General features: G+C 40.0%; 1 protein-coding gene across 1 annotated transcript in view; it reads left to right on the top strand.

Moving 5' to 3' along the window:
- The window catches only part of LOC311519136 (kynurenine/alpha-aminoadipate aminotransferase, mitochondrial-like), a 41,704-nt gene extending 23,240 nt beyond the window's left edge, over window positions 1–18,464 (top strand). The window contains exons 6-14 of the mRNA XM_084625395.1: window positions 1,000–1,206; window positions 2,259–2,324; window positions 3,722–3,804; window positions 5,280–5,376; window positions 6,434–6,495; window positions 8,420–8,484; window positions 11,754–11,860; window positions 12,453–12,554; window positions 13,875–18,464. Of these exons, the coding sequence (XP_084481521.1) occupies window positions 1,000–1,206; window positions 2,259–2,324; window positions 3,722–3,804; window positions 5,280–5,376; window positions 6,434–6,495; window positions 8,420–8,484; window positions 11,754–11,860; window positions 12,453–12,554; window positions 13,875–13,916 (831 nt within the window). The 3' untranslated portion in view covers window positions 13,917–18,464. The remainder of the gene's footprint in view (window positions 1–999; window positions 1,207–2,258; window positions 2,325–3,721; window positions 3,805–5,279; window positions 5,377–6,433; window positions 6,496–8,419; window positions 8,485–11,753; window positions 11,861–12,452; window positions 12,555–13,874) is intronic.
- The last annotated feature ends 5,151 nt before the right edge of the window (window positions 18,465–23,615 follow it).

Genomic DNA, 23,615 nt, shown 5'->3' with positions numbered 1-23,615 from the left:
AGAGCAAGTCAGAGAGATAACTCTTAAATGACACTAGTTTTTGTGCAGTAATATGCACCCTGTGCAATTAAATACAGCCCTTTAATGCTTAATAGTTACAGATTGGGAGAAATGCTGGAATAAATCCTATCTTACTCAATATTTGGCTGACACCTGGGTAATATTTTATTGGTACACTATATTTTTGACATACCTTTTGATTATGCAATGGGACCATATATTGAGGGTATTGTCGTTTCAGCAGCAGTTTGTTTATAACATAATAAATACAGGGCTAAGTAGTACAAAGATAGAAATTCCACAGAAATAAAACTACAGGGACTTTTGTTAATTTTTGCTATTACTTCACACATGGCTATTGTCCCATGTCACTCATTAACATTACTGAAATCTCAGTCCCATTGCTGAATATAATACCCGTTCAGAGCAGTTATTCTTCCTCCCTTTGTCAGGGGAGAGCAAGTTATAGTTCTGTCAGTTCAACTAAACCTGCATTTCTGATTATGAATTAAAAAATGAAATTGCACTGTTGAGAGACCTGAAGCTTATCTGTATTTTTGCATTGGAGTGTTGAAATATGAGGGATCCCACTGTAATACAATCCACAACGAACTCCTGGGCTCCACAGATGTGATGCTATGTGCCTGATAAACTATTACTACATGCCTGCCTATCTTGGACCAATCTTGTTCCTTATCAGAGTTTATATAACTGGTTTTAAATATTGGGAGCACAAGGTGATTGGGTCAAATTACGTTCTGAGGGTTATACAACGTGTTCAGAGACACTTTCCCTTGAATCATGAGCTAAGCAAGTCTGAAATCAATGCAACTCGTTTATAACTATCTAGTTCAATCTAGATTTAAGGGAAGATACTGCACTGCTGAAGTTCTGTAACGTCAGAGACATAATCATAATTTCAGAATTATAAACTCAGTGACTGAGATTTGTCTCCTATTTTGTTTGTTTCTCCCTTCCCCCCCCCCCCAAAATAAATAGCTAAGACCTTTGGGTTGCAACATAATCAATGTTCCCAGTGACAAACATGGTATTATTCCAAAAGCCCTGAAAGAAATTCTTTCCAGATGGAGCCCAGAAGATGTCAGAAAGCACAACAACATCCCCAAATTCCTGTACACCATTCCAAATGGTAGCAATCCCACTGGAACCTCATTGACTACTGACCGCAAAAAGGAGATATATCAGGTATGCAGTGAGAGCCTGGCATAACAGCTTTCATTTAGGAACGGACAAATGTGGGGTTTTCAGTTTGAGGAATTCCACTGCAAAACCAGCACATCTTGTAAGCAACTGAATAGCAAATGTTGCTAAAAATCTCATTCTCCATTATTATATCAACCTCTTGTCTGCCCTGCCACTTCTCCCAGGTCCTCCCTTCTTGGTTTTCCTGCATGATTTGGTGATCTAGTGAGTAAGGTATAATAAATTATAGTCCTTTGTAGCTATACCAACCATTGTGCTGACTTGTGTGTTGTGTTTACTCACTGGGCCCTGGTACAAGCCTAAAGAGAAATTCTGGCAAGGATAAAAACCAACTCTATCTAATGAGATAGAAGTAGAAGCCACCCCTTAGAACTGCAAGGGACACAGGAGGCAGATGTGCTCATTGACAACACAATGAAGGTAGCTGTCAGGATCATGTGTCCATAGGGATGCAGGGCAATTTTTACTACTCCCCATTTTGGAAGTACAGTTCTCTATAACAAGGAAATAAAATGTATGATATAAACCTTGCACTCAGTGCATTTATTTATTTATTTATTTATTTAAAGAACATTACATAGAAATCAGTTAAGCTAACATGCTAAGTAACCACCTGGCTGGAGAAAATATTCAAAATGCCATTTATTAAAAGCATGAGATCTCAGGTCCATGCATACAAATGTGTCCAAAATTGCCATTTAAACTGGTAAGTGAGAAACACATACTTTTTCTATATGCAGCAGTCCAAACCATGCTCACAAATATAGGCACATTATTGCACATGGAACCTAGGCCTCAGTTTTTCAAAATTTGGCCCAATTACAGCTGCTATTTTACCAGTTGACGTACTTTTACAGTTACATGACTTGCTAAATTTAGCATTTGAAGTTGACTCTTGATGTGATGTTTGTGTGTTGAATCAGCGGAATATGCAGCATACAGGGCAATGAATATAAATAACTGGGATTATATAGGGACTATTTTTATTACATTTCAATAAACCTTTACATTTTTGGTTTTAATTTCTTTTTTAGCTTGCAAGACAATATAATTTCCTCGTAATAGAAGATGATCCTTATTATTTTCTTCAGTTTGGTAAAGTAAGTTGTCATTTGTACTAATTGGTATCAATATTCCTTTGGGTTCAGAAGAGAATGAATGCTTGGACAATTGTGGCTCAAACTACATGCTACTCGTACTTAGTAGACTGTCCGATTAAATTAAAGCATTACTAGTAAACACTCAGTCGTGACATTTTTAATTACATGCCTCTTCAGCCATCATGTTGCATCAGTCCTTGTCAATTCCAGTGCGTCAAATTCGTCAGTTTTTACGTGAGGAAAATTCCCATTGATTCCATTTGGGCTGTGCTTGCAGGGACGCCTCCGAGCCAGGGCTGCCTCAGGAACTGACACTATACCCCTTAAAAGGGCATTCCATTGCAGAGGGAGTGGAATGCAAGGCATGGGAGAAGTAATACAGGCTGTATTGCCTTTTCTTTCTAATCTTTGCCTTCATCCAATGCAGCCCACCCCTTCTCCTTGTGCAGATCTCAACCCATGGAGATTGGTCTCAGGAATAGGGAGAACAGTGCCACAGAGGCAACTGACACCCTCCCTTACACACCAGTGGGAGGGAGAGGGTGCTCAGATCCACACTTGCAGAGTCTCCTCCATACATGGATCTGGGTGGGGGCAGTGACTTGGCCCTCACTTAAGTTCATAACTTCCGGATTAAGATCAGCTTTTACAGGGAGTAACACCCCTCCCTTAGTAGCTAATGGCTGCTGAGTACGTCAATGGAATGAGTACAGCTTAATATTTTTCTTTCTGCAACAAGGTTCTCCCCTTCCTTTTCGGGGGTGAGGAGAAGTCTGGTTTACTTGGGCTAGCAGAACTGAATGCCTGCGTGGAACTCTTATAAGCATGTGAGCATGAAGAAATTGTCAATATAGTAGCCGAACTTCTGCTCTGGGAATTAGAATATGTGCTGAACTCAGGAGGGTGGTATTACCAAATCCCCAATTCTGAGGGATGTCCTTCAGTTTCTCCTAAAGGAAAACTGCAAGCTGAGGAGCACCTCTGAGGAAAAACATTAAAGAACATTTTCCCCTCCACTCAGTAAAAGTATTTTTACAGAGAGCTAGGTATTTGGCTCTGACCTCCTATCATAGTTCCAGGTAGAAACTCCAGCACCTACCATTTGTGTGCAGAGACATGGGGTTAGAGGTAAAGGAATTTCTGATTGACTCTTTCCTGACATTCAGGTGACACTATCATCGCACCACAATAGGGTGCTACTCTAAACAGAATCATTTGTCACTCAGGTACTGGACTTTGATACTTGTTGTGCATCTCCAAAACCAGGATTTTATCATATGATACATCAGCCCTTGGGTCAAGAAATACTGAAGTCTGTGTTAGTAATAAGTAAAGTGTATCTTTGTGTAAGCCTTATTAGCTACTTGAACTTTAAACTCTCATTCTTTTCTTTCAAGCCTTGGGCTCCAACCTTCCTCTCCATGGATGTCGATGGTCGAGTTATCAGGACTGACTCTTTCTCTAAAATTCTCTCCTCTGGGTAAGGTCTGTTTCAGGCTGTTGCCTGCTGGTTAGCACAGGCTGCTGAGTCAAGAGACATGGGATTCTAGTCCTGAGTTTGCACCTTCACTTTGTGACTTTAGGCAAGTTACTCAGCCTCTCTGTGCCTTGGTTTTCCCATCTATAATATGCGAATAGTGAGCTGCCCACTGTTGCAAAGTGCACTGAGATCTTCAACTGTTCACAACCTGCTCATTTCCCACTCCCTCCATGTCCTGGCAGTCACCTATTAATCATGTTTATTGCAGTAGGGCCTAGGGCCCAACTGAGAGTGGAACCCTGCTCTGCTAGGCACTGTACAAATACAGAGTCATTAATACATGGTCACCGGAGCCTACTCCCCTTCTGATGGCCACTGCAGCCTCTGTCTCCTGTGACAGCCTGTCCTTACACACAGCCTGCCCTCAGTTTTCCCAAACTAGAGGGCCATGATGGGGGCATTAGACTCCTCCTCTCTGGTTCTTGATGTTCTCGCCTCCCTTGGCTTTCATAACACTGGCTTCTCTCCCTACCTGACCATTCCTTCAGAACTTTTTTGGCATGTTGTCGGCCTCTCTCCTACAGTCCACAAGGAATAACAGGGCTCTTTCCCTGGGCACCTTCTCTTCTAGCTTTACACCTTTCCTTCAGCCACCATCTTTTGCTGAGGACTTGCAAGTCTGCTCTCCACGTCCTGATTTTCTGGCTCTAGTGTACATTACTTTTAATGAATCTTAGCAAGCAGCATGAATCCTCGCCTCGCAGTTAGTGAGTTGTGAGCTCTCCGTGAGAATCTAGTGAAATAAAGAAAGAAGGTAATATGATGGAAATATGGTTTCACTTTGAAAAATGACCCTACAAAAAATGATATCATGTAGCTCCATCTTTGTCATTCAGAGACATGTGTAAACTTACTCCATTTATTTTCCTCTAACTGCAAATTCGACCTGGAATCAGAGTCAAGCAGGGAGTCATTTAGTTTTTGACAATATGAATAAAGCTTCTTTTAGTGCATGAACACAAAAACAATCCTGTTCATTCTCTTCTCTTTATTTACTAGCAGTACTAAATGGAAGTAAATATAGTAAACACTGTGTTGCAAACTTCACGCGATTTGGTATTTGATAGACTCGCTCTTGTAAACTTGTGGTGATGTGAGAATCTCGGCTTGTTTTTTTTCCCTAGCCATTACGATTGCAGAAAAAAATTTAAAAATATGACCCATGTATGCCCTAAAAGCGCAGAAACTACAAGGCAAATTGAAATAACCAAAGAACATTTTTAAAAAATAATCTCATGATTATTAAGCCAGTCTCTTCCCGTTCAACTCGAATTAGCAGATGTGACTCTGAATACACACAGGGAGCAGATCCATTAAGGTTCCAGTTTTCCATAGTTGATGTTTGGACGATAGCCATATTCAAGGATTTGCAGACTGTATATTTCTGCAGTAATGTTCTTCTTCTTTTCCCCTAGGTTGAGAATAGGCTTTTTAACAGGCCCCAAACCTCTTATTGACCGAGTGATTCTGCATATACAGGTCTCAACAATGCACACCAGCACTTTCACGCAGGCAAGTGCCATCTCTGAGAATTGGGAAGGTGTTGCCGGAATTGTTTATAAAAATAAAATGGTTTCTCAAACATGGTAACTGGGAGGAGGGGCAAAAGGGCTTTTATAATCCCTAGCCATTTTTTTCAGCATGCTTTTCAGGAAAATTTATATTACAAATTTTTCCAAGGGAAGAAAGAACAACGCAAGGAGGAAGACCAAGGTTTGTCTGGAGGGTGTTCTATTAGATATGAAACAGCCTGGCTCCATATACAGGACACCTTTACTTTTATGTAATAGGTTATTGAGGCTTAACAGAGTTACGGATCAACGGGAGTTGTGTGCTCTATGGCCTCAGGCTCCTTTGAAAATCCCACCCTGAAGAGCAGCAGAATAAATGGAGAGGATTTGGAATTTTTATTTGGTGCAGTGTTTGTAGGGCAGTGTGGCGAGCTGGTGAAACCTGCTGGTGCTGTGTAAGTAGCCTGCTATCTACTTCCCCTTCCCTTCCAGACAGTGCTCAAAGGGTGAGTTAGGGTAGAATGAAATATATCCTCCTCCCTCCCCCACCTACTAGATCATCATTGACCCATTCCTGAGCCCTGCCCTCCCCGCTATCACAGTCAGCTCTGAAGTTCTGTCCAGAGCTTAAATTAGCACTCCCAACCCTCTATTCAGCTCCTCCATTTCACCATGGAGATAGAATAAAAGTGGGGAGACTAATAAAGGAAATAAACATGTATTTAATTCAAAGCTGTATATGTTTCCCACCCTTTCCTTCCCAAATTCCCATATTTGTCTTCCCCTATCCATTCCTCTTTCCTTCAGACTCCCTAATATTTCCATTTCCCCATGGGACTGCTGTAGCTTCCTAATGGCCCTTTGCCTGTTTCCTGGTGGACTTTTTGTATTATCAAGAGGTTTGAAGGTGAAGGAAGAGATGGCTCCAGGAGTCCAAGGATGTGACCTCTGCCCTTGCAGGATGTTTAATATCAATATAATTTTTTAAAAGCTTTTGTTTGGTGGTTGACTATCCTGTTTAAAGAATGGGATTTACTGTGTAGGTTTTATTTCTGTAGCTTATGATTGCACAGCTTCTTCAGCAGTGGGGAGAAAAGGGTTTCCTGGAACATGTAGACAGGTAATGCACTTATATTCTATATACTATATTGTGGGGGTTTGGTTCTCTTTTAATTACTGTCATGTCTCTGAGTATAATGTTTAAGAGAATGTCACGTTGTCTGGAGGGACTCACAATCGTGAGTGCCTGCCTTAGAGCAGACTGTCAAAAACAGCACAGACACCCCAAACTAGTGGTATGTTCTATAATTAGATTTCACCAACCCAGTAACAAATGTGAACTGGATCACTATAACATGGGGTCACAGACAGTCCCTTCGGGCTCTCTAATCTATCTTGCCACCCAAACAAGCTGGACGTAGTGTTAAATGGTCACTGACACACACACAAACACACAAAATATTCAGGTTGCTCCCAGTCCCTTACCTCAGATCAATTTGTACCTTAGATCTCACACCAAAAACAATGCCTATAGCTAAGGCTACAATTTTGTCATGGACAGGTCAGGGCAGTAAACAAAAATTCACAGAAACTGTGACCTGTACTTGACTTTTACTAAAAACATCCCTAACAAAATGAGGTTCCAGCACATTGCCCTGCTGCATGCAGCGGCTAGGAGCTGCGGCCCCCTGCCCAGTGGCTGGGAGCTGGGGGGAGATCCCCCACCACCCTGCAGGGCTAAGAGGGAGCCTGCTGACATCAGCGGCTAAGCTGCTGCCAGGGTCCGCCCACGGAGCTGGGGGTGGGGGCGGGGCAGGGCCCACGGCAGCTGGGGAGTTCCAGGGTCCCCCCACTGCCCTGCAAGGCTGGGAGCTGGGGGCATCCCACCACCTGTGGCAGCTGAGAGCTGCCGGAGTCCCTCCACTGCCCGCAGCAATTGGGGAGCTTGGGGGGCCCCGCCAGTGGCAGCTGGTCAGTTCCGGGGGCACCCTTCCACCCAGGGCAGATGGGCTGCTGCTAGAGGATCGACTGCTACTATCGTGGCTGGGCTGCTGTGGTGCCCCAATGACACCGAGGTCTCCAGAAGTCACAGATTCTGTGACTTCTGCAACCTGCATGACATAATGGTTGCCTTACCTATAGCCAATCCTAAAGGTTCATTAACTAGGGGAAAAAAATAAGAGTTATTTACAGGTTAAAGCAAGCAAACATATACACAAATGAGTTGCCATCTATGGTTCCTCAAGATCACAGAGCTGTACTAATCTGTCAATTCAAAATGTTTTTCAGGGCAGACCCAGGGATAGCCCCAAGGGATCTCTGCCTGAGTTTAATGTCCCTGGCCCTGTGTGTTCAAACAGCAAAGAATGAAAAATTTTCTTGTGACCCTCTTTTATCTTTTACACTTAGCCTTCCAGCCCATGAGATAGCTCCTTTGCATGTAGCAGTTCCAAGGTGTGATAGAGCCACCCCCAAATCCTTTGTATTGTGATGTTCCTTAATGGCCAGTTTAATCTTCACAGGCCTCCTGAATGGGTATGGTGGGGATGATTCCCATGCATAGGTTCACAAGTTCAGAGCAAACATTTTCAAAATTATAAAGCAAACTTACCTATTTCCTTATAGCATAGGATATGAACATTACAACTGAGATTAATGCATGCAGCCACTTACAGGCATTTCATAGAGTCTAAACACTAAATACATTCTTATAAGACTAATACCTATTTTGAACAAAACTAGCAAACAGGTAAAAGGGTTTGGTTTCCAGCTATGAGTTTGTCGGTGCTCAGCTGACACCTACAAACTTGGCAAGAGCTGGCACCTGGTTTACCAGCATCACAGGGAACTGGAACAATATTAGGCTCTGTTACCTGAAGGTCTCACAGCACTGGGCAGCATAACATAATCTGCACAGTTCTGTAATAGGCATATGACAGTTATATAAAGTTATTTATACCTAACCATTTGTGTATTTAGCTCAGATGGGAGGTAGGGTGATCTTTCTCTATATCTATACAAAATTTTGAATTGTTGGTCTCCAGGGTAGTGGAGTTCTACAAGACCCAGCAAGATGCAATGCTTGCTGCAGCAGACAAGTGGTTAAAAGGTTAGTGAATGCAAACACAGTTTATATTTTCAAGCTGTTTTTTCTGACTTCTGTTAATCAACTCCATTTTCAAGAACAATCACTAAGGTATATCTGCAGTATTAAGTGATAAATAGGCAACATGGACAATTCAAAAGTGTTCTTGGTGTTTTTTTCCCCTTTTGTTTGAACATTGAATATCCAAACCTAAGATTATCTGATTCTCCTATTTTCTAAACTATTTGAAATGAGAGAGTGCTCAGAGGAAAGCCTCCCCAGGCTGCTGTGGCAAGTAGCTGTGCAAACAACACATATGTCAGTGCAGTATGTTCAGTACGCTTTTATTTACAGTACCTCTTTCTATGTAAAAAGCTGTACCTTAGTGACAAACATTTTTAAAAAATTTGTACAAATAGTACATGATGAGCTCTCAGGGTTGTAACAGATTGTGATAGTTAATCACAGTGCAAAGGAGTAACATGATTCTCATAGACTTTAAGGTCAGAACGGTGGTCATCTAGACCTCCTACGCATTGTAGGCCACAGAACCTCACCCATACGCTCCTCAGATAGACCCATGACCAAGTTACTGAAGTCCTCAAATCATGGTTTAAAGACTTCAAGTTACAGAGAATCCACCATTTACTCTAGTTTAAACCTGCAAGTGATCTGTGCCCCAGGCTGCAGAGGAAGGCAAAAAAACTCCAGGGTCTCAGCCAATCTGACCTGGGGGAAAATTCCTTCCCAACTCCAAATATGGTGATCAGTTAGACCCTGAGCATGTGGGAAAGACCCACCAGGAAGATACCTGGGAAAGAATTCTCTGTGGTAACTCAGAACCCTCCCCATCTAGTGTCCCATCTTCAGCAGTTGGGGATTTTTGCTACTTGCAGTCACTCCCTCCATCTATCAGGCTCGGTCTTGAAGCCAGTTAGGCTTGAAATTAGACAAAAGTTTCTAACCATCAGAGGAGTGAAGTTTTGGAACAGCCTTCCAAGGGGAGCAGTGAGGGCAAAAAACCTAACCTTGTTAGTGGCCACTTTATAGCCATTTGTTCTTGTGTCCACACTGGCACTGAACTTAACTCCTATCCCTCCCTGGTATTTATCCCTCTGATGTATTTAGAGAGAGATACAATAACACAGTCAATATCAGTACCTCAGTCCTGATATTCAGAGCCCAGCATGGCATTGGCCATAGCTATCTAAGAGATTGATTCTCCCTTCACAACCAAGATCTCCAGCAGCAGCTTTGTTCCACTGGAATCATGAACCTATCAGCCAGTAGGGACTTGTGAGAACAGGAGCTGAAACTTTCACAGGAGCTGGACCTAACCCATCTATCTGTGGTATTTATATGGCCCCTATTATTATAGTATCTGAGAGCTTCACCCATCTTTACCCTCCCCTGTGAGGTAAGGAAGCATTATTATCCCCCTTTTACAGGATGGGGAACTGAGGCTCAGAGAGACTTGGGAGAGTTTACACTGCAATAAATAAATAATAGGTTCTTAACTTGACTTAAAATACCCATGAAAACACAGCAATTTGGCTTTTAGCTCAGATTAACAGATCAAGCTAAAGCCTATAGGGAAGCCTGGGATTGAAAAAAAAACTACTAACCTGAGTTAAAAGCCAAATTGATGTGTCTTCCTTGCTGCTTTAAGCAAGTTAAGAATACATCTTTTACTGCAGTGTAGACGTAACCTAGGTGACTTGCCCAAGGGAACACAGGAAGCCTGTTTTAGGCCATGTCTACATTACCACTTACGTTGGCAAAATTCATGTCGCTCAGGGGTGTGAAAACAAACACCCCCTTGAGTGACGGAAGTTTCACCAGCATAAGTGGTAGTGTGCACAGCTACCACTGCTCATTGGGGGTGGTTTAATGATGTCGATGGGAGAGCTCTCTCCTGTTGGCATAGAGCAGCTACACGAGAGATCTTACAGCAACACAGCTGCATCAGGAGAGCTGTGCCTCTGTAAGGTCTCTAGCGTAGACATGGGTCTCCGAGCCAAGTCCCAAGCTAACACCCTGAGTACTGGAACATCCCTCTTCTCGGCCCATGGAACTCACTCCCCCAGGAGCGAAGAGTGACAATGGGCCTCACTGCACTCGGAACCAAATGCAAACCCCTTTTATTTGACCAACTCTTCTCACAGTTTAGTCATAGAGGGAAGCGAGGGCAAGAGAAAAGGAGAAAACAAAACAAAAAAACCTTTTGCAATTCTGCTACCTTTCAAGTTGCTACTGTACGTGGAAAGGAAAGAGAATTTTGTTAGTTTTCATTGTTAATTTTGGGAGCTGCTCTGATACATGGTGATGAGGGCTGTTGGAGTGTCTAATGGAAAAAGACCTTCACCTATCCAGCCAAACTAAAGAAGAAAAATAAATCTGGTAAAGCCATTTAGCAGAAAAGGCTAAAGCCATGAAAATCTTCCTCTGGCTGAAGTAACTGGCTTCTTATTTTATGAAGATTGACATAACTAGCAAGTTGAGGCTTTGGAGTATTCTGTGAGAGGTCTTTATTCTATAGAGTAGTTTATAATTAAGTTGCTGGTAATGATCAAATGTACCTAATAGGAACAGGGGCAAATGGCAAGTGAAACAAACAACTCAGTATATTCATACAATGTACACATTATAAAGCTGGAGCCAAAAAAAACAGGAGTGTTTGGATTATTGTCCAGCCAAAAACTGATCAATGATTGCCTCGAGGTACAAGGGAACGCGTACAGTAACACTGCCTACTAAAGCAGTAAGATTCCTTTCTGTGCTCTTCCTAGCCTTCGATCCCTTCTTTTCTTATGTAGAAAAACATAACATTTTAAATAAAAATGAAACAAATATTCTTTCTCTAACCATGTCTATATTATGCAACACATTAAGATTGCATTTATGGTAATTATGGTACTAAAGGAGCTGGCATTTAAAAAGGATGTTTTATTACAGCACAATGTGTTTAGCTGCTTTTTCAGAAATCGGCCTACCATTGTACCTGTAGTGCACCTGTTGGGCTGTCTGTAATCCAACTGTGAGAGAACCCAGAGCATCCATTTTCAAAAATACCATAAAACAAAGTGGTGTCAACATTACTGAATTACATCTGTATTGATTTTGTCAGGCAGTACCTTAAATTCTGCAGGTGAAATCTTGGCTCCATTGACGTCAATGGCAAAACTCCCACTGACTTCATTGGTGGCAGGATTTCACCCTATCTTTGTGTCTTTGGTGTACCTATTGCAGAAAGGACAGAGCGTATCTTTAAGTTTTCTGTTTTCTCTCTCCAGGTCTGGCAGACTGGCATGCTCCTGCTGCTGGCATGTTTCTATGGATTAAAATTAAGGGAGTTTCTGACACACAACAGCTGATCATGGAAAAAGCTTTGCAGAAAGAAGTATGAAAAATGTCTGCTGATCTTAAAATGTAGTGGGAGGGAAGGGTTAAATAAACTACTATTTGAGTGCAACTCCAACTGTGCCTTCATTAGGACTGCAGATTTTGAACAGGCATATAGTAACATATTCAGATAACTCTCCTTACTAATGAAATATCTGCATGGTTAATCTACATCTTTAATATGTTTGTTTAATTCTGCCCCAAAACAGATACAGAGAGAGCTAGCCTAACTATCCATTGTTTCCATTTTAATAAGAGAAAATTGATTGTGGTTTATTCAACAATTTGTACAGACAAGTGTTACGCAAAGACATCAGCTATCAGTCAGAAAGGAACCTAGAGATTTACTTCTCTGATACTTATAAAACATGAGAATGATAAGATAGAACCTGCCTTAAATTACAAATAACTAGGTTCTGTCTTTTTGTTGTGAAATATCTGATTCCAGTATTTGTAGTCTGCCTTCCTTTTTTGGAAGGAAGGAATGGAATAAGCCTCTTTGTGAGACCATTATTCATCAATGAGCTATTTAATTTTTATTTTTAAATTAAGAAGAAATTTGTAACTAAATGGCTAATTATTTCTTTTAGGTGTTACTGGTTCCTGGGGGAGCATTTAACATTGATGGCTCCGTTCCTAGTTCTTATGTCAGAGCTTCTTTCTCTCTGTCTTCTCCAGCCCAAATGGATCAGGTGAGTGCAGTACGATTTGCTGTACATTCCTGAAAAGACTACTCCTCATGTAGTAATTTTTTTTTTTGTTCCCTTACTTTTTCCCTACAAGTGTTAACCAGCTCTCTGGATTGTATAGTTATCTCCCTCTCTTCCATTTCCAGTAGGCTTTTGTTTGGGTAAGTACTGTTTGAGCAGTACTTCTGAAACTCCCTTACCTGTTCCTTGCACATATTCTTATCTAGAAGAATAGTAGTGTGCTGAATCTTTAGTGTCTCTTAAGATGCACCTACCTTCTTCAATTTCATTTATTCCCATCAGATCTCAGTCACTAAAGTCAGTGCAAGGGTAGCAACTCATTTAGTGTGAGCAGGAGCAACCACCTGTCTTATTTCCCAAAGTTTTCCATCCTCAAATCTAATTCGCTTTACTCCACTGTTTTCTGTGTACTGATTCCTTATTATTAAACAAGCTCAGGATGACCAGTATCAGGCCTCCCCATTATTCTCACATTCAGTTTCTCCTGAGTAGTCAGTTGCACATTGGAGGTGGTCTCTCCTCCAGTACAGTCTCTCTATACTTCATGATTTCAGAACTAATCTATGTTATTTAAGAACATCTTGGATATAATGGTTGTATTTGTGATTGAGCACACATCATTGTATAGAGGGAGCGGGGAGCAATTAGCTGCCCAGAGTATAGCATTCCATTGTTTCAATGCCTTGAGAATTTTCCTATGTCTTTGGTCTTACTTTATTTCAGTCATTAAGGTGTGTAGCTGATGTCTAGTTATGCTTCTCCTTTGTTGGTCACCCCTTTCATCATTACCTAAAGAATTTCACAATCATATTGTCTCTAGTCAAATTGCGTCTTGCTGGCATTGCACATGACTTTGATTTAACACACCTCTCTTCCTCCTTTTCTCTCTCCTGTATGAGATTGTACCCCTCTGTATTACTGTTGCAGTTATGAGAATCCTTCTGCTAGGGTCCGTTAATGCCCACTAGATTATAGATGCCGTGTTGTGACATAACAGTACTCTTGTCGATTAATATATTTGTCCTGTTTCAAAAAAACTCCATTTTTTCTTCTAATTTTTTATGTTGAAAGAACATGCCAGATTATTTAAGTGGAAGCTCTCCCCACTTTCTTGAACATTTAACACACTATTAATATCAAACTGAATAGGGAATCTGAAGCTTTACAATAAAGTACTAAAACTTTACACAGCTGGGTTCACCTGTGGTTAAAACAGTTTCAGAAATTCTACTTAAAATTTAGCATATTGCCTGCTTATCTAATGCTGCGATGTGAACATTAACCATCTTGCTTTCATTGTAGGCTTTTCAGAGGCTGGCTGAGCTTATAAAAGAAGCTGTATGAAGAGAGCAAATGAAAACCATCCAGCGAATTAAAAGTCTCCTTCAAAAAATCTGCACCTTTATTAAAAGAAGATTTTATAATGACATTTAAGGAGCAAGCATGGATAGAAGATCACCAAAAGACCTCAGAACCTGCCTTTTGATAGGGAGTGCAGAAAATTATAGTTTAATTAGAAATGATCTCATTCAACCTATTAACTCCTTTTTATGACAGGCAATATCGTATAAAAAGACTATTATTCCAAATTATAATGCAGCGATAGTATATGCTTATGTGCATAATAGCAATAATGTAGTTGAAGTAAGAAGATAATTCCATTATAAATCACTTTTCATTTTCCTATAACTTCCTCAAAATTGTGCTGAATCTTCTCACACCAGATCTTTTCCAAAAGTGAATTTTAAAAGAAGGTTTGAACAAAATCTATTCAGTCATTTTGAATTATTGGCAGAGGGAATACCTTTTCTACTTAGCAAATAAAGGCAACTTTTGAAATAACTCAGGGATGAACTACAGAACTTTTGACTTGGCATGAGACATGAGTGACATATGCCATCCTTGCTAAATTTAGCTGGGAAAGGACTTTGAATTAAAGTAGTTAAGTTTTAAAAATGGTATACTTGGTACAGTAAATTATCTTCTTACTTCAACTACACTATTGCTATTGCGCACATAACCATATACCATACATATGCTATTTTTAGGTGCACATTTCAAACTGGGAAAACTGTATTGATCAGAAAGTGTTTCACTGAAATTGCTCAGAACCCTCTTCACCCAACCCTTCCTAAACCCTAAAATCACATTGCACTAGCAAATTATGTTTTAATTTTTTGCACTTCCTTTTGTCTCTCTATGTGGATTCTGGCTATAAAAGTGTGAAGATCAAAGTATGAAACTTAACTAATGTTTGGTCAGAGTAAATTGACTTAGGCACTTTTGAAAACTTAAACCTGAGCAAATGCAATTAGACTCTGGTTACAAATAAAAGGAAATTAGTTTGCACTTTTTGCCATGGGACAGTTTAATTTGATCTGAACCACCTGAGTAATGTTTTTGCCAACATAAGTGGTAGTGTAGACATGGCTTTAGACTGTAAGCTCTTTGGGGCAGGGGCTGTGTCAAGGCTGATTCCCCACTCTGGCACTTCAAGTGCAGAAGGTAGGGGCCTGCAAGGATTTTAAAATTTATACTGGCCACTCCAGGCTTGTATTAAACTCCCGAGGTTACAGCTTCTCTCTAACCTTGGATGGGTAGATACTGCCACCACCTAAGTGCAGAAAACCCTTTTGGGCCCAGGAAGTAGCACTTGGGATACCCTTAAGCCCTTTCACCCCCCGTCCAGGGAAGAGCTGAGAGAGAAAACAAAGGAAATCAGTTGTAGCCACCAGCTAATTAAACAACATGTGCACAAACCTCTTAGAACACCAAAAATCCAATCCTGTTCTTAAAAAAGGTAAATTTTATTAAAAACAAAAAGAAAGAAAAAAGAAACTAGGCTTTTGCTAGATTTAAAAAACCTACCTACAAAAATTAAACATCAAGAATAACCTCCTTGAGGTCCAGTTTAAAGGTTACAAGCAAACAAAAGCATTTGGGCTTAGCACAGAGCAGTCCACAAGCCTTACAAAATAAAAGAAATAAACCTAATCACGTCTTTCTAGACATTTCTGATCTACTTACATATCTGGGTTTAAATAAGTAGTTCTAGACATGATCTGATGATTTTCATATCTGGCCTTTAGCTTCTCACAGCATAACTGCTCCCTGTTCCCCTCTTTCCAGGAGAACAACACACACACAGACAAAGGGAAGTCTTTTCCCAATTTTAGAAAGTTCTAGCCCTTCCATTGGCTCTTTTTGTCAGGTGTCCACTCCTTTCCTTTTATCTATGGGCTTGTTAACCCTTTGTTCTGTCTGTTATTACTTGAAACCACAGAAATCCTACTTCTTATACTTAATAAAATCACTTTCGTTTATTAACAAGCCCAGAGTAAGTGATTAATATCTGGGGGAGCAAACAGCTGTACATATTTCTCTATCGGTGGTATAGAGGGTGAACAATTTACGAATTTACCCTGTATAAGTTTTATACAGAGTAAAACAGATTTATTTGGGGTTTGGATCCCACTGGGAACTGGGTGTCTGAGTGCTGGAGAGGTAACCTGCTGAGCTGTTTTTGGTTAAAGTCTGCAGCTTTGGGGGCATGGCCCAGACCCTGGGTCTGTGTTGCAGCAGGCTAGCCTGTCTGGGTCAACGAGACAGGGTTCTGGAGTCCCAAGCTGGCAGGGAAAATGGGCTCAGAGGTAATTTCAGCACGTTAGGTGACAGTCCCAAGGGGATCTCTGTGACCAAACCCGTCACAATGGCCCTAAATTTGAAATCAGTCCAGCATTACAGCACATGTCTAAATGATCAGGTCTGATAGAATCATTCACTATGTCTGACTGAGTTTTGTATCTTGCATGTTTTCTTTCTTCAGCAGCTAAGACTTTTGTGCGGTAACATCCTCAGTGTCCTCTGGGACCAGTGAGGTATTTATTATTCCAGAAGCCCTGAAAGAAATTCTTTACAGGTGCAAATCAGAAAGTGTTTTGTTTCTGCTCAGTTTGAAGCACAAGGGGTAAAAATGGAGTGCTTTGACAACTGAATAATAACTATGCTAAAGACTGACGGTCACGTAGCATCTTTTATCTAAAGATTAGACATTTTAAAAGCTGACTTATAGGATGCAGAGCTATAGAGCTCTCTCTTCGTAGCGTATTGACATTCTTGGTGTATAATGTTAAATTTGCTAATCTATCAACCACTGATAAACAATTATCTGGCTTATTTTTCAGCCAATATCGAATTAAAAATCATTGATATTGGCTTGCCACTCACTTTCCTTTGGAAGATCCCTTCCAGTGACAGGCTTTTGGCGTTCTGTAGAAGTGATCATTGTCATGTAGTATCTGTTGTTTCCTCAGCTGATGAAAGTAGACTAGTGATGTTTTTTTGGTACCAAATTGGCACATTGCTAAGTTACTCTTTACTTTTTAAGCCATTGGCACCAACATTTCTTTCACTGGATGTTGATGGGCGAGTCCATGTCTAATATTCTCTCCTGGGTAAGGTCAGCTTAAGAATGCTTATAAGGAACACTGTAGCATGCAAAGCTGTACCTGCTGTGGGGTTCTGTATATTCTCCTCTCCATTGGTGCAAGTAAATCTTATTAGCACTAGGTCAATACACACTGGAGAACAGATATCCTGGCAATTAAGAGACCCTGTTGTGGTGCTTTAACTCTCTGGAAACTAACTAATTTCCAAATGGATGTCAGATGGGAACTGGCTGATTTCAAAGGTTAGGAGGTGGTTACTATACCAGGGAGATCTTAGGGTTTCTGGTCTCAGAGATGAAACTGGGCTGGATTCCTGATGGAAGTTTATTGTCTGGTCTGTTTGGGGGGCTGTGTGCTAAGCACAGCGGCCTGCTATGCAAGGCTGAGAGCTTCCTAACAAGGCTGTAGCCTGCCATCCTTTGAGCCCTAATCCCTTTAGAATCCCTTGACGAGGGGACAGGGCTAACTCAGAGAGGCGGTAGCTGGGTCGACGGAAGAATTCCTCCATTGACTAGAGCTGTCTACATTGGAGGGTAGGATGGCTTAACTATGTCTGTCAACGGTGTGGATTTTTCACATCCCTGAGAGTTGTAGTTATGCCAATGTAACTTTTCTTTATATCAATATTCTGTGATTCACACAGTCCCTTTAAATCAGGGGATCTCAAACTTTTTTGCAGTGTGGCTGGCCTTTTTAACAGAAAGATTGTCTCTTGGCCTTCACACCATCTACACAATTGTTCAGCCTGTCTTCCCTCCCATTTGCTATTACATCAAATCTCTACAGCAGCTTCATATATTGCTTACATGAAAAAGTAATATTGCAAAGGTATTTCATGTATTGCTAATTGTCTCTTAGCAGCTGGAAGAGAGCCAGCAGCATTATGACTTGACTTAGACCACTGATTTTCAGTGAAATAATTGAAGTGCTCTGCTGTATTGGCCCAGAGTGTTCAGCACCTTTCAAGTTTGAGCTGCACACAACCAGCAGTTGGGCCACATACCACCTCAGCTTTAGATAACTAAAGATTTGTAGTTAGATTACCTCACTGTCTGTCAAGATATTTCTTATCATGAAGCAAAAAGTAGTACAGGGAAAATTTAAGGTGCTAAAATGAGAAAATGTATTTATTTTAGATAAAAATTGGTAAATTTAAAATTTACTTTAAAAATTATACATGAAGGAAGCCGGACAGTGTCCGCTAAGCTTATCAGAAGGTGGTGGTTATGTAAAGTAGCATTTAGGGTATCTTTGGGAGTGGTTGTCAGTGGGGCCTCAAGGAGAGGTTGCTGAGTTTGTCCTGTTATATTAGACAAAAAAACAGTCTAGTCATGGGTAATAAAAGCAAAAATCACTTTTATTGTTTTGAATATTTCAAAAGGTCCAGACTGCATCATTTGAATCAAAATATTTTTTAATTTGCAATAAAGCTAGTTAAAAATCATTTGATGGTGTGATACTTTTTTAACTATCTTTAAATGACTGTAGTATCCCACTTTTGCCAGCTCAGCCTTGATGTAGCAGTAACCAGTTTCTAGATCAGAGCCATACTATGAAGCATTCTGATACAATAAGTGCCATTTTGTTTGTTATTAACACAGTGCTCTTTTCAATGGTTTTTTATTTAATTGTTTTATACTCTTTAACATGTAGGGCCAAACCAGATAATAAAGTTTTGTTTTGTTTTTAAAAAGCATCTTCCTGATTTCTATGGGCAGCTCAAGCAGAGTTCTGTGGTTAATGTGCTATCACCTTCATGGTCCATACGTAGGTATCCCAGAGAAGGATTGAGTGATCAAAGTTATACCTCAAAAGAAACAAAAAAAGTACTAATATTCTGAATTGCCTCTTGTTGGAATTATTATTATTTATTATGCAGGATATTACCAGGACAGTAATTTAACCATAAATTCTTTGTTAAATCCAAAGGCCAAATGGTATTTATACAATTGCTCTAAACATGACAGAAAAGCCTAAATAATTAAGCAGTTTACTACAAAACAAAACAAAACTTTTGTAAGCATTTGATCAAGATACTTACAAATGGGCTAAAGCCAAAGGTACTTAGACCCCAACTCCAAATGGTTCAGGCAGGTATAAGCAATGACCCTTTAAGAGTTTACTTTTTTAAACCCTTTAACAAACAAGTGATGTCATTGCAAATTATTGGACCATAGCTAAGGCCAGATGAAGGAGTTTTGTATGCAGACAATTATTTACTGCACCTGGTACCCAATTAACTGTGTTTTATTTCTATCACTTTAGGTCAAACCTTTCTCCAGCTGTAAAAGATAAACCAAGAGAGCCTTTTAGCCCTTCTTAGGGAAAAACTTTCAAAACCTGAGCTCCAAAACAGACATGTGCAAAAGATATTGCATATGAAAAGCGTGTGTTTGTGTGCACAAATATCTATGCGTATGAATATTTACCCAATTTGAAAATGCAAATGGTTGTTTCATGAATACAAATACTAGTCTGCATGTCCACTCACTTTTGAGAGAGAGAGAGAGGCCTGAGTTTTTAAAGTTTGGCTCTAGAGATCTAATGCCTCCTAGTCAGCTAGCCCAGAATTAGTAGATTCCAGATGAGCTTCCAAAGATGTAGATTGCTTCAGTGTTGGTATAATTCAAGGTGACCTGCAGTGATTTTTTTTAAAAATTCTCTCAACTGTGGCAATGTGCATCAACTGGCTCAAAGAGGGAGAGCAGTGTAGGAGCATAGACCCACATTCGATTTGGGTGAACTATGGTTTTAAATTGAGTTGGAATATTAGCATGAGCAATAGGCTCAAAACATGGAACCAAAAAGACTGAAATCATGAGAAAGAAGAGTTGTGTTAAACTTGTTGTGACCCTTCAAAATACCAGTATTATCTTTTTTCTTAGATGCTGCTGTTCTCTGAGCAAGTATATAATACCAGTAGCTCAGATCCCAGTTTCTGTGTGAGAGCTTCTTTCCCTTCTCAAGAGCAGACAGATCAGGCAATTGCAGTTTACCCTGCTTAGCAGCCCCAAGGTGAACAAATTCACCTGATTTGTTGTTCATATGAAGGTATTCACATTCAGACAGCATTCTGGCTTGCAGCCCTCTTTTTCTCTCATTTTTTTTCTGCCAAGCTAAAATTTGCAACTATCTATTGCACAGCATTATGCCTGATGTATTTTTTCTCATTAAAATCTCAATGTTAAACAAGTCCATTGGTGCAACAGTTACAAGTTAGAGTTGATTTTTGGGATGTGCATGTCATTCCCCTTTGTATTAACAGAAGTTACATGTACACGTTGACAGAAACTGCTGCACAGTTTCACTTTTACTTGATTGACCTCCGGATGATTTGTGTCCGACCAAATCTCATCTGGGTAGGTTAATTCACAGTATGTATCTGGTGACTTTACAAATCAGTAGCAATTCTTGGATTCCCATCTTCCACGCCGTTTACTCCCTCAGCAATGGCAAGTATCACATTGTAACATCTAACAGCACCATTTGTGGTTAGACTGCTTTTCAAGATGCCCTTGGGTTCAACATGTACAAGGAAAGTGCTCTCTAAAACTACTTACTCAGACCACAGCCAACCCAAGGATTAAGCAGCTATCTAGTTTGCACAGTAGGGTGAAGCAGGAAAAAAATTAGGTGGATAGAAGTAAAGATAAGCAGGCAAACAAGAAATTAAATCAAATGATTTATGAAAAATGTTCTACAATGTCTTTAAATACTGAGCAGAGAGCTACTGGGCAATCCAGTGTATCTGCAACAGTATCGTGTGTACAGTTTTTCACATTAGGATGTCTGAACAAAGTATTAAATTTGATGAAGACAGGCTGCAGTCATTATTGTGAGAGAAGAATAAATCCGTTACTAAGAAAAGTTAAATATTAAGAGCAGGGCAGGGACCATCTAGACTATATTCTCTGTTGACAGCAAGGCACTTAAACACCATCAGCGAGGCATGGCCAAAATGTAAAACCAAATCAATTAGTCACTTGGCCCCATTTTTCTAAGTTCCAACTTCATCACGCTGTCTATAAATCTTGCATATTTCCTTTTGCTACAGAACACTGGAATGCACAATAGAGTATGCTGCATTATCACAAAGTTTAGCATTACAGTTTTTATTCTCAAATAATAATAAATTATTATTATTCTCAAATAATAAATCAATTAAATTAAAGCAGCTTGTCAAGTGAATATTCTTATTTCAGTGAGGTCTGGGTCCTGCCATCCTTATTCAATCCATCGGCTGATATGCTGCTCAGTTTACCTGGGCCCTTAATGAAAGGACTCAGGCTCCAATATAACAAAGCACTTAAGACCATGATTAAATCCATTCCTATTCAACAAAGCACTTAAGCATGGATAAAAAGGTTCTGTTTTTAGTCAGGTGGGATTATTATGCACATATATGAGTATGAGTCATCAGACTTCATATTTATCACTTTGAATTTCTTGCTAACACTGGACCTCAACCTGCCAGTGCTGAGTTCCCTCAGCATATCCTGAAGGATTAGATTCAGTGGGATAAAATTAGTACTAGCCTCTCTTTTCTAAAGAAATTATTGTTTTTTCTTAAAATAATGTTACTGGTCTTTGTTGTTTTATTTTAGGCTTTTCAGAGGCTGGCTCAGCTTATAAAAGAAGCTGCATGAAGAGACAAAGAAAAGCCTTCAGTGAACTAATGGGGTTTTCAGAAAACAAGCATCATTTGAAGAGAGTGTCCATTTTTCTTTACTTATAAAAAATTACTACACATCCTGTGTTTCCACAGTTCTTAGCTCTTACAAGAGTTTATCTCAAACTACTTTTACAGTAATGGTATTTAATTGTGTTAATTCTAAACTCGCTCTTGGATTATACTCTTACAAACACATTAAATGAACTAAACATTTATAAGACCTCAGATGGTTAATAATTTTGCTATTTCTAAAACCTTATTTTTTCAGCACTTAGTAACCCTATGGAGTTTGTACCTGGAGCTCATTACGATGGTGCGGATGTTTTTCATATCAAGGATCTTGTTTCTGGTTATACTTGTGTTTCTCCTGCTGTTATGTAACTGTAAAGAACGGTGTGAGGTTCAGGTTACATTTATTTATTTTGCAGACTTAACTGAAAGCACGAACTGGAGGTGCCTGTACATCTGTACAAAACACAGGAAAACTATACTGGCTGAAAATTCAGAAAAAGGCTCTGAATCCACTCTTCCCACCTAGACCCCGAGCCCAACCCTCCAGGAGAAGCCAAGGAAAACCGAGAGACTTTAGATCATGCCTGGATGGTTTAAAAAAACACAGTAAATAACAGGCTCTGTCACACTGGCATGGGTGCATTCTAAAGTCAGTGACCATCACTAAAAAGGCCTTGCCACATGTCTGTTTAACCCTTCAGCTAAATAATTTCATTGGGAACAGTGCTTTAGGGAAATCAGGCCACTTGGTAGTCTCAATTTAGAAACCCATTTATGAAAATCTTGACCTAAAATCTGTATTCTGCTGTTGCTATTGAAAGGAAATTACCTCCTGAAATGGGGAGCTGGTTTCATGGTTGTATAACCAGGAAGCCTGTTCAGTTTCTATGGATCAACAGCTGGGGTGACTCTTCTTTGTGCTATTGATAGCCTTGATACACTGTAACACCTGCTGTGCACAATCCGCTTAATAGAAGCCCCAGAAATGTATATCTACAACATAGAAAAAATGCTCATTCTTCTCACTTTTTTTTTTTTTAACTGAAGTCATCACACATGCCTGTAGATCTTGGTACAATATAAACTAAGGAATCACTTTGTACTTTATTAATTTTATATTCTCTTTTATATATTTGTTTATATGTTTATGTTTACAACAGATGAACAATCCCACTTCAACATAACTGTATTATGAATACAGATCAATATCCTTTTTCATCCCATTACATTTTCTTTACCTACTCATTTGATTGTAAACCTATGTTTAAAAATGCTTTTGGTTATATTGGGAGTTTCAAAGTCAGGGCTCCTTTTTCTGAGAAGAGCTTATTTTCAGGATTACTTTCCTTGGAAGATCATTCGACAATAGAGCAAGGACTGGAGGCATTGGATTCATTGTCAGGAAAGAAACTGTTCCAAGGATAGTCAGCTGTGACATCATATCACTCTTGATAGCAGTTCTCACACTTCAGACAAAACAAAGGAGAACAATTAAAATTATTCAAGTGTATGCTCCCATGCAGCAAGTGGAAGATGAAGAAATGGAACCTTTCTACAAAGAGCTGTAGGAGGTGTAAGCAGTGTCAGGATGAGCTCCACCCTGACATCTGGTGGTGAGGTGTGGCAAGTTGTGGAAAAGAACTTCAGGGGCCGATCTCATTTGCATAGGCACACCCACCACGCCTAGAATGAGACCATAGCTGCCCAAATGGTCACTTTGGCTGCTGTGGGATCCCCAGTGTCTCTGTTATTGGGGCAGGAAGAATAAATTGTTATTACCCTGATTATGGGAACTGTGCTTGGAACTGTACGTGGCCTTTTGTTATGATGGAGGGATTCACCATCAACTAAGTAGCACTCGCTAGGCAAGGGTCATGGGTTCCAAAACTGTGTGAATGGAGAGTGGCTGGG

The sequence above is a fragment of the Lepidochelys olivacea genome (genome assembly GCF_965140295.1).
Source record: "Lepidochelys olivacea isolate rLepOli2 genome assembly, chromosome: 4".
Lineage (NCBI taxonomy): Eukaryota > Metazoa > Chordata > Testudines > Cheloniidae > Lepidochelys > Lepidochelys olivacea.
This window is presented reverse-complemented; position numbering and strand designations above follow the sequence as displayed.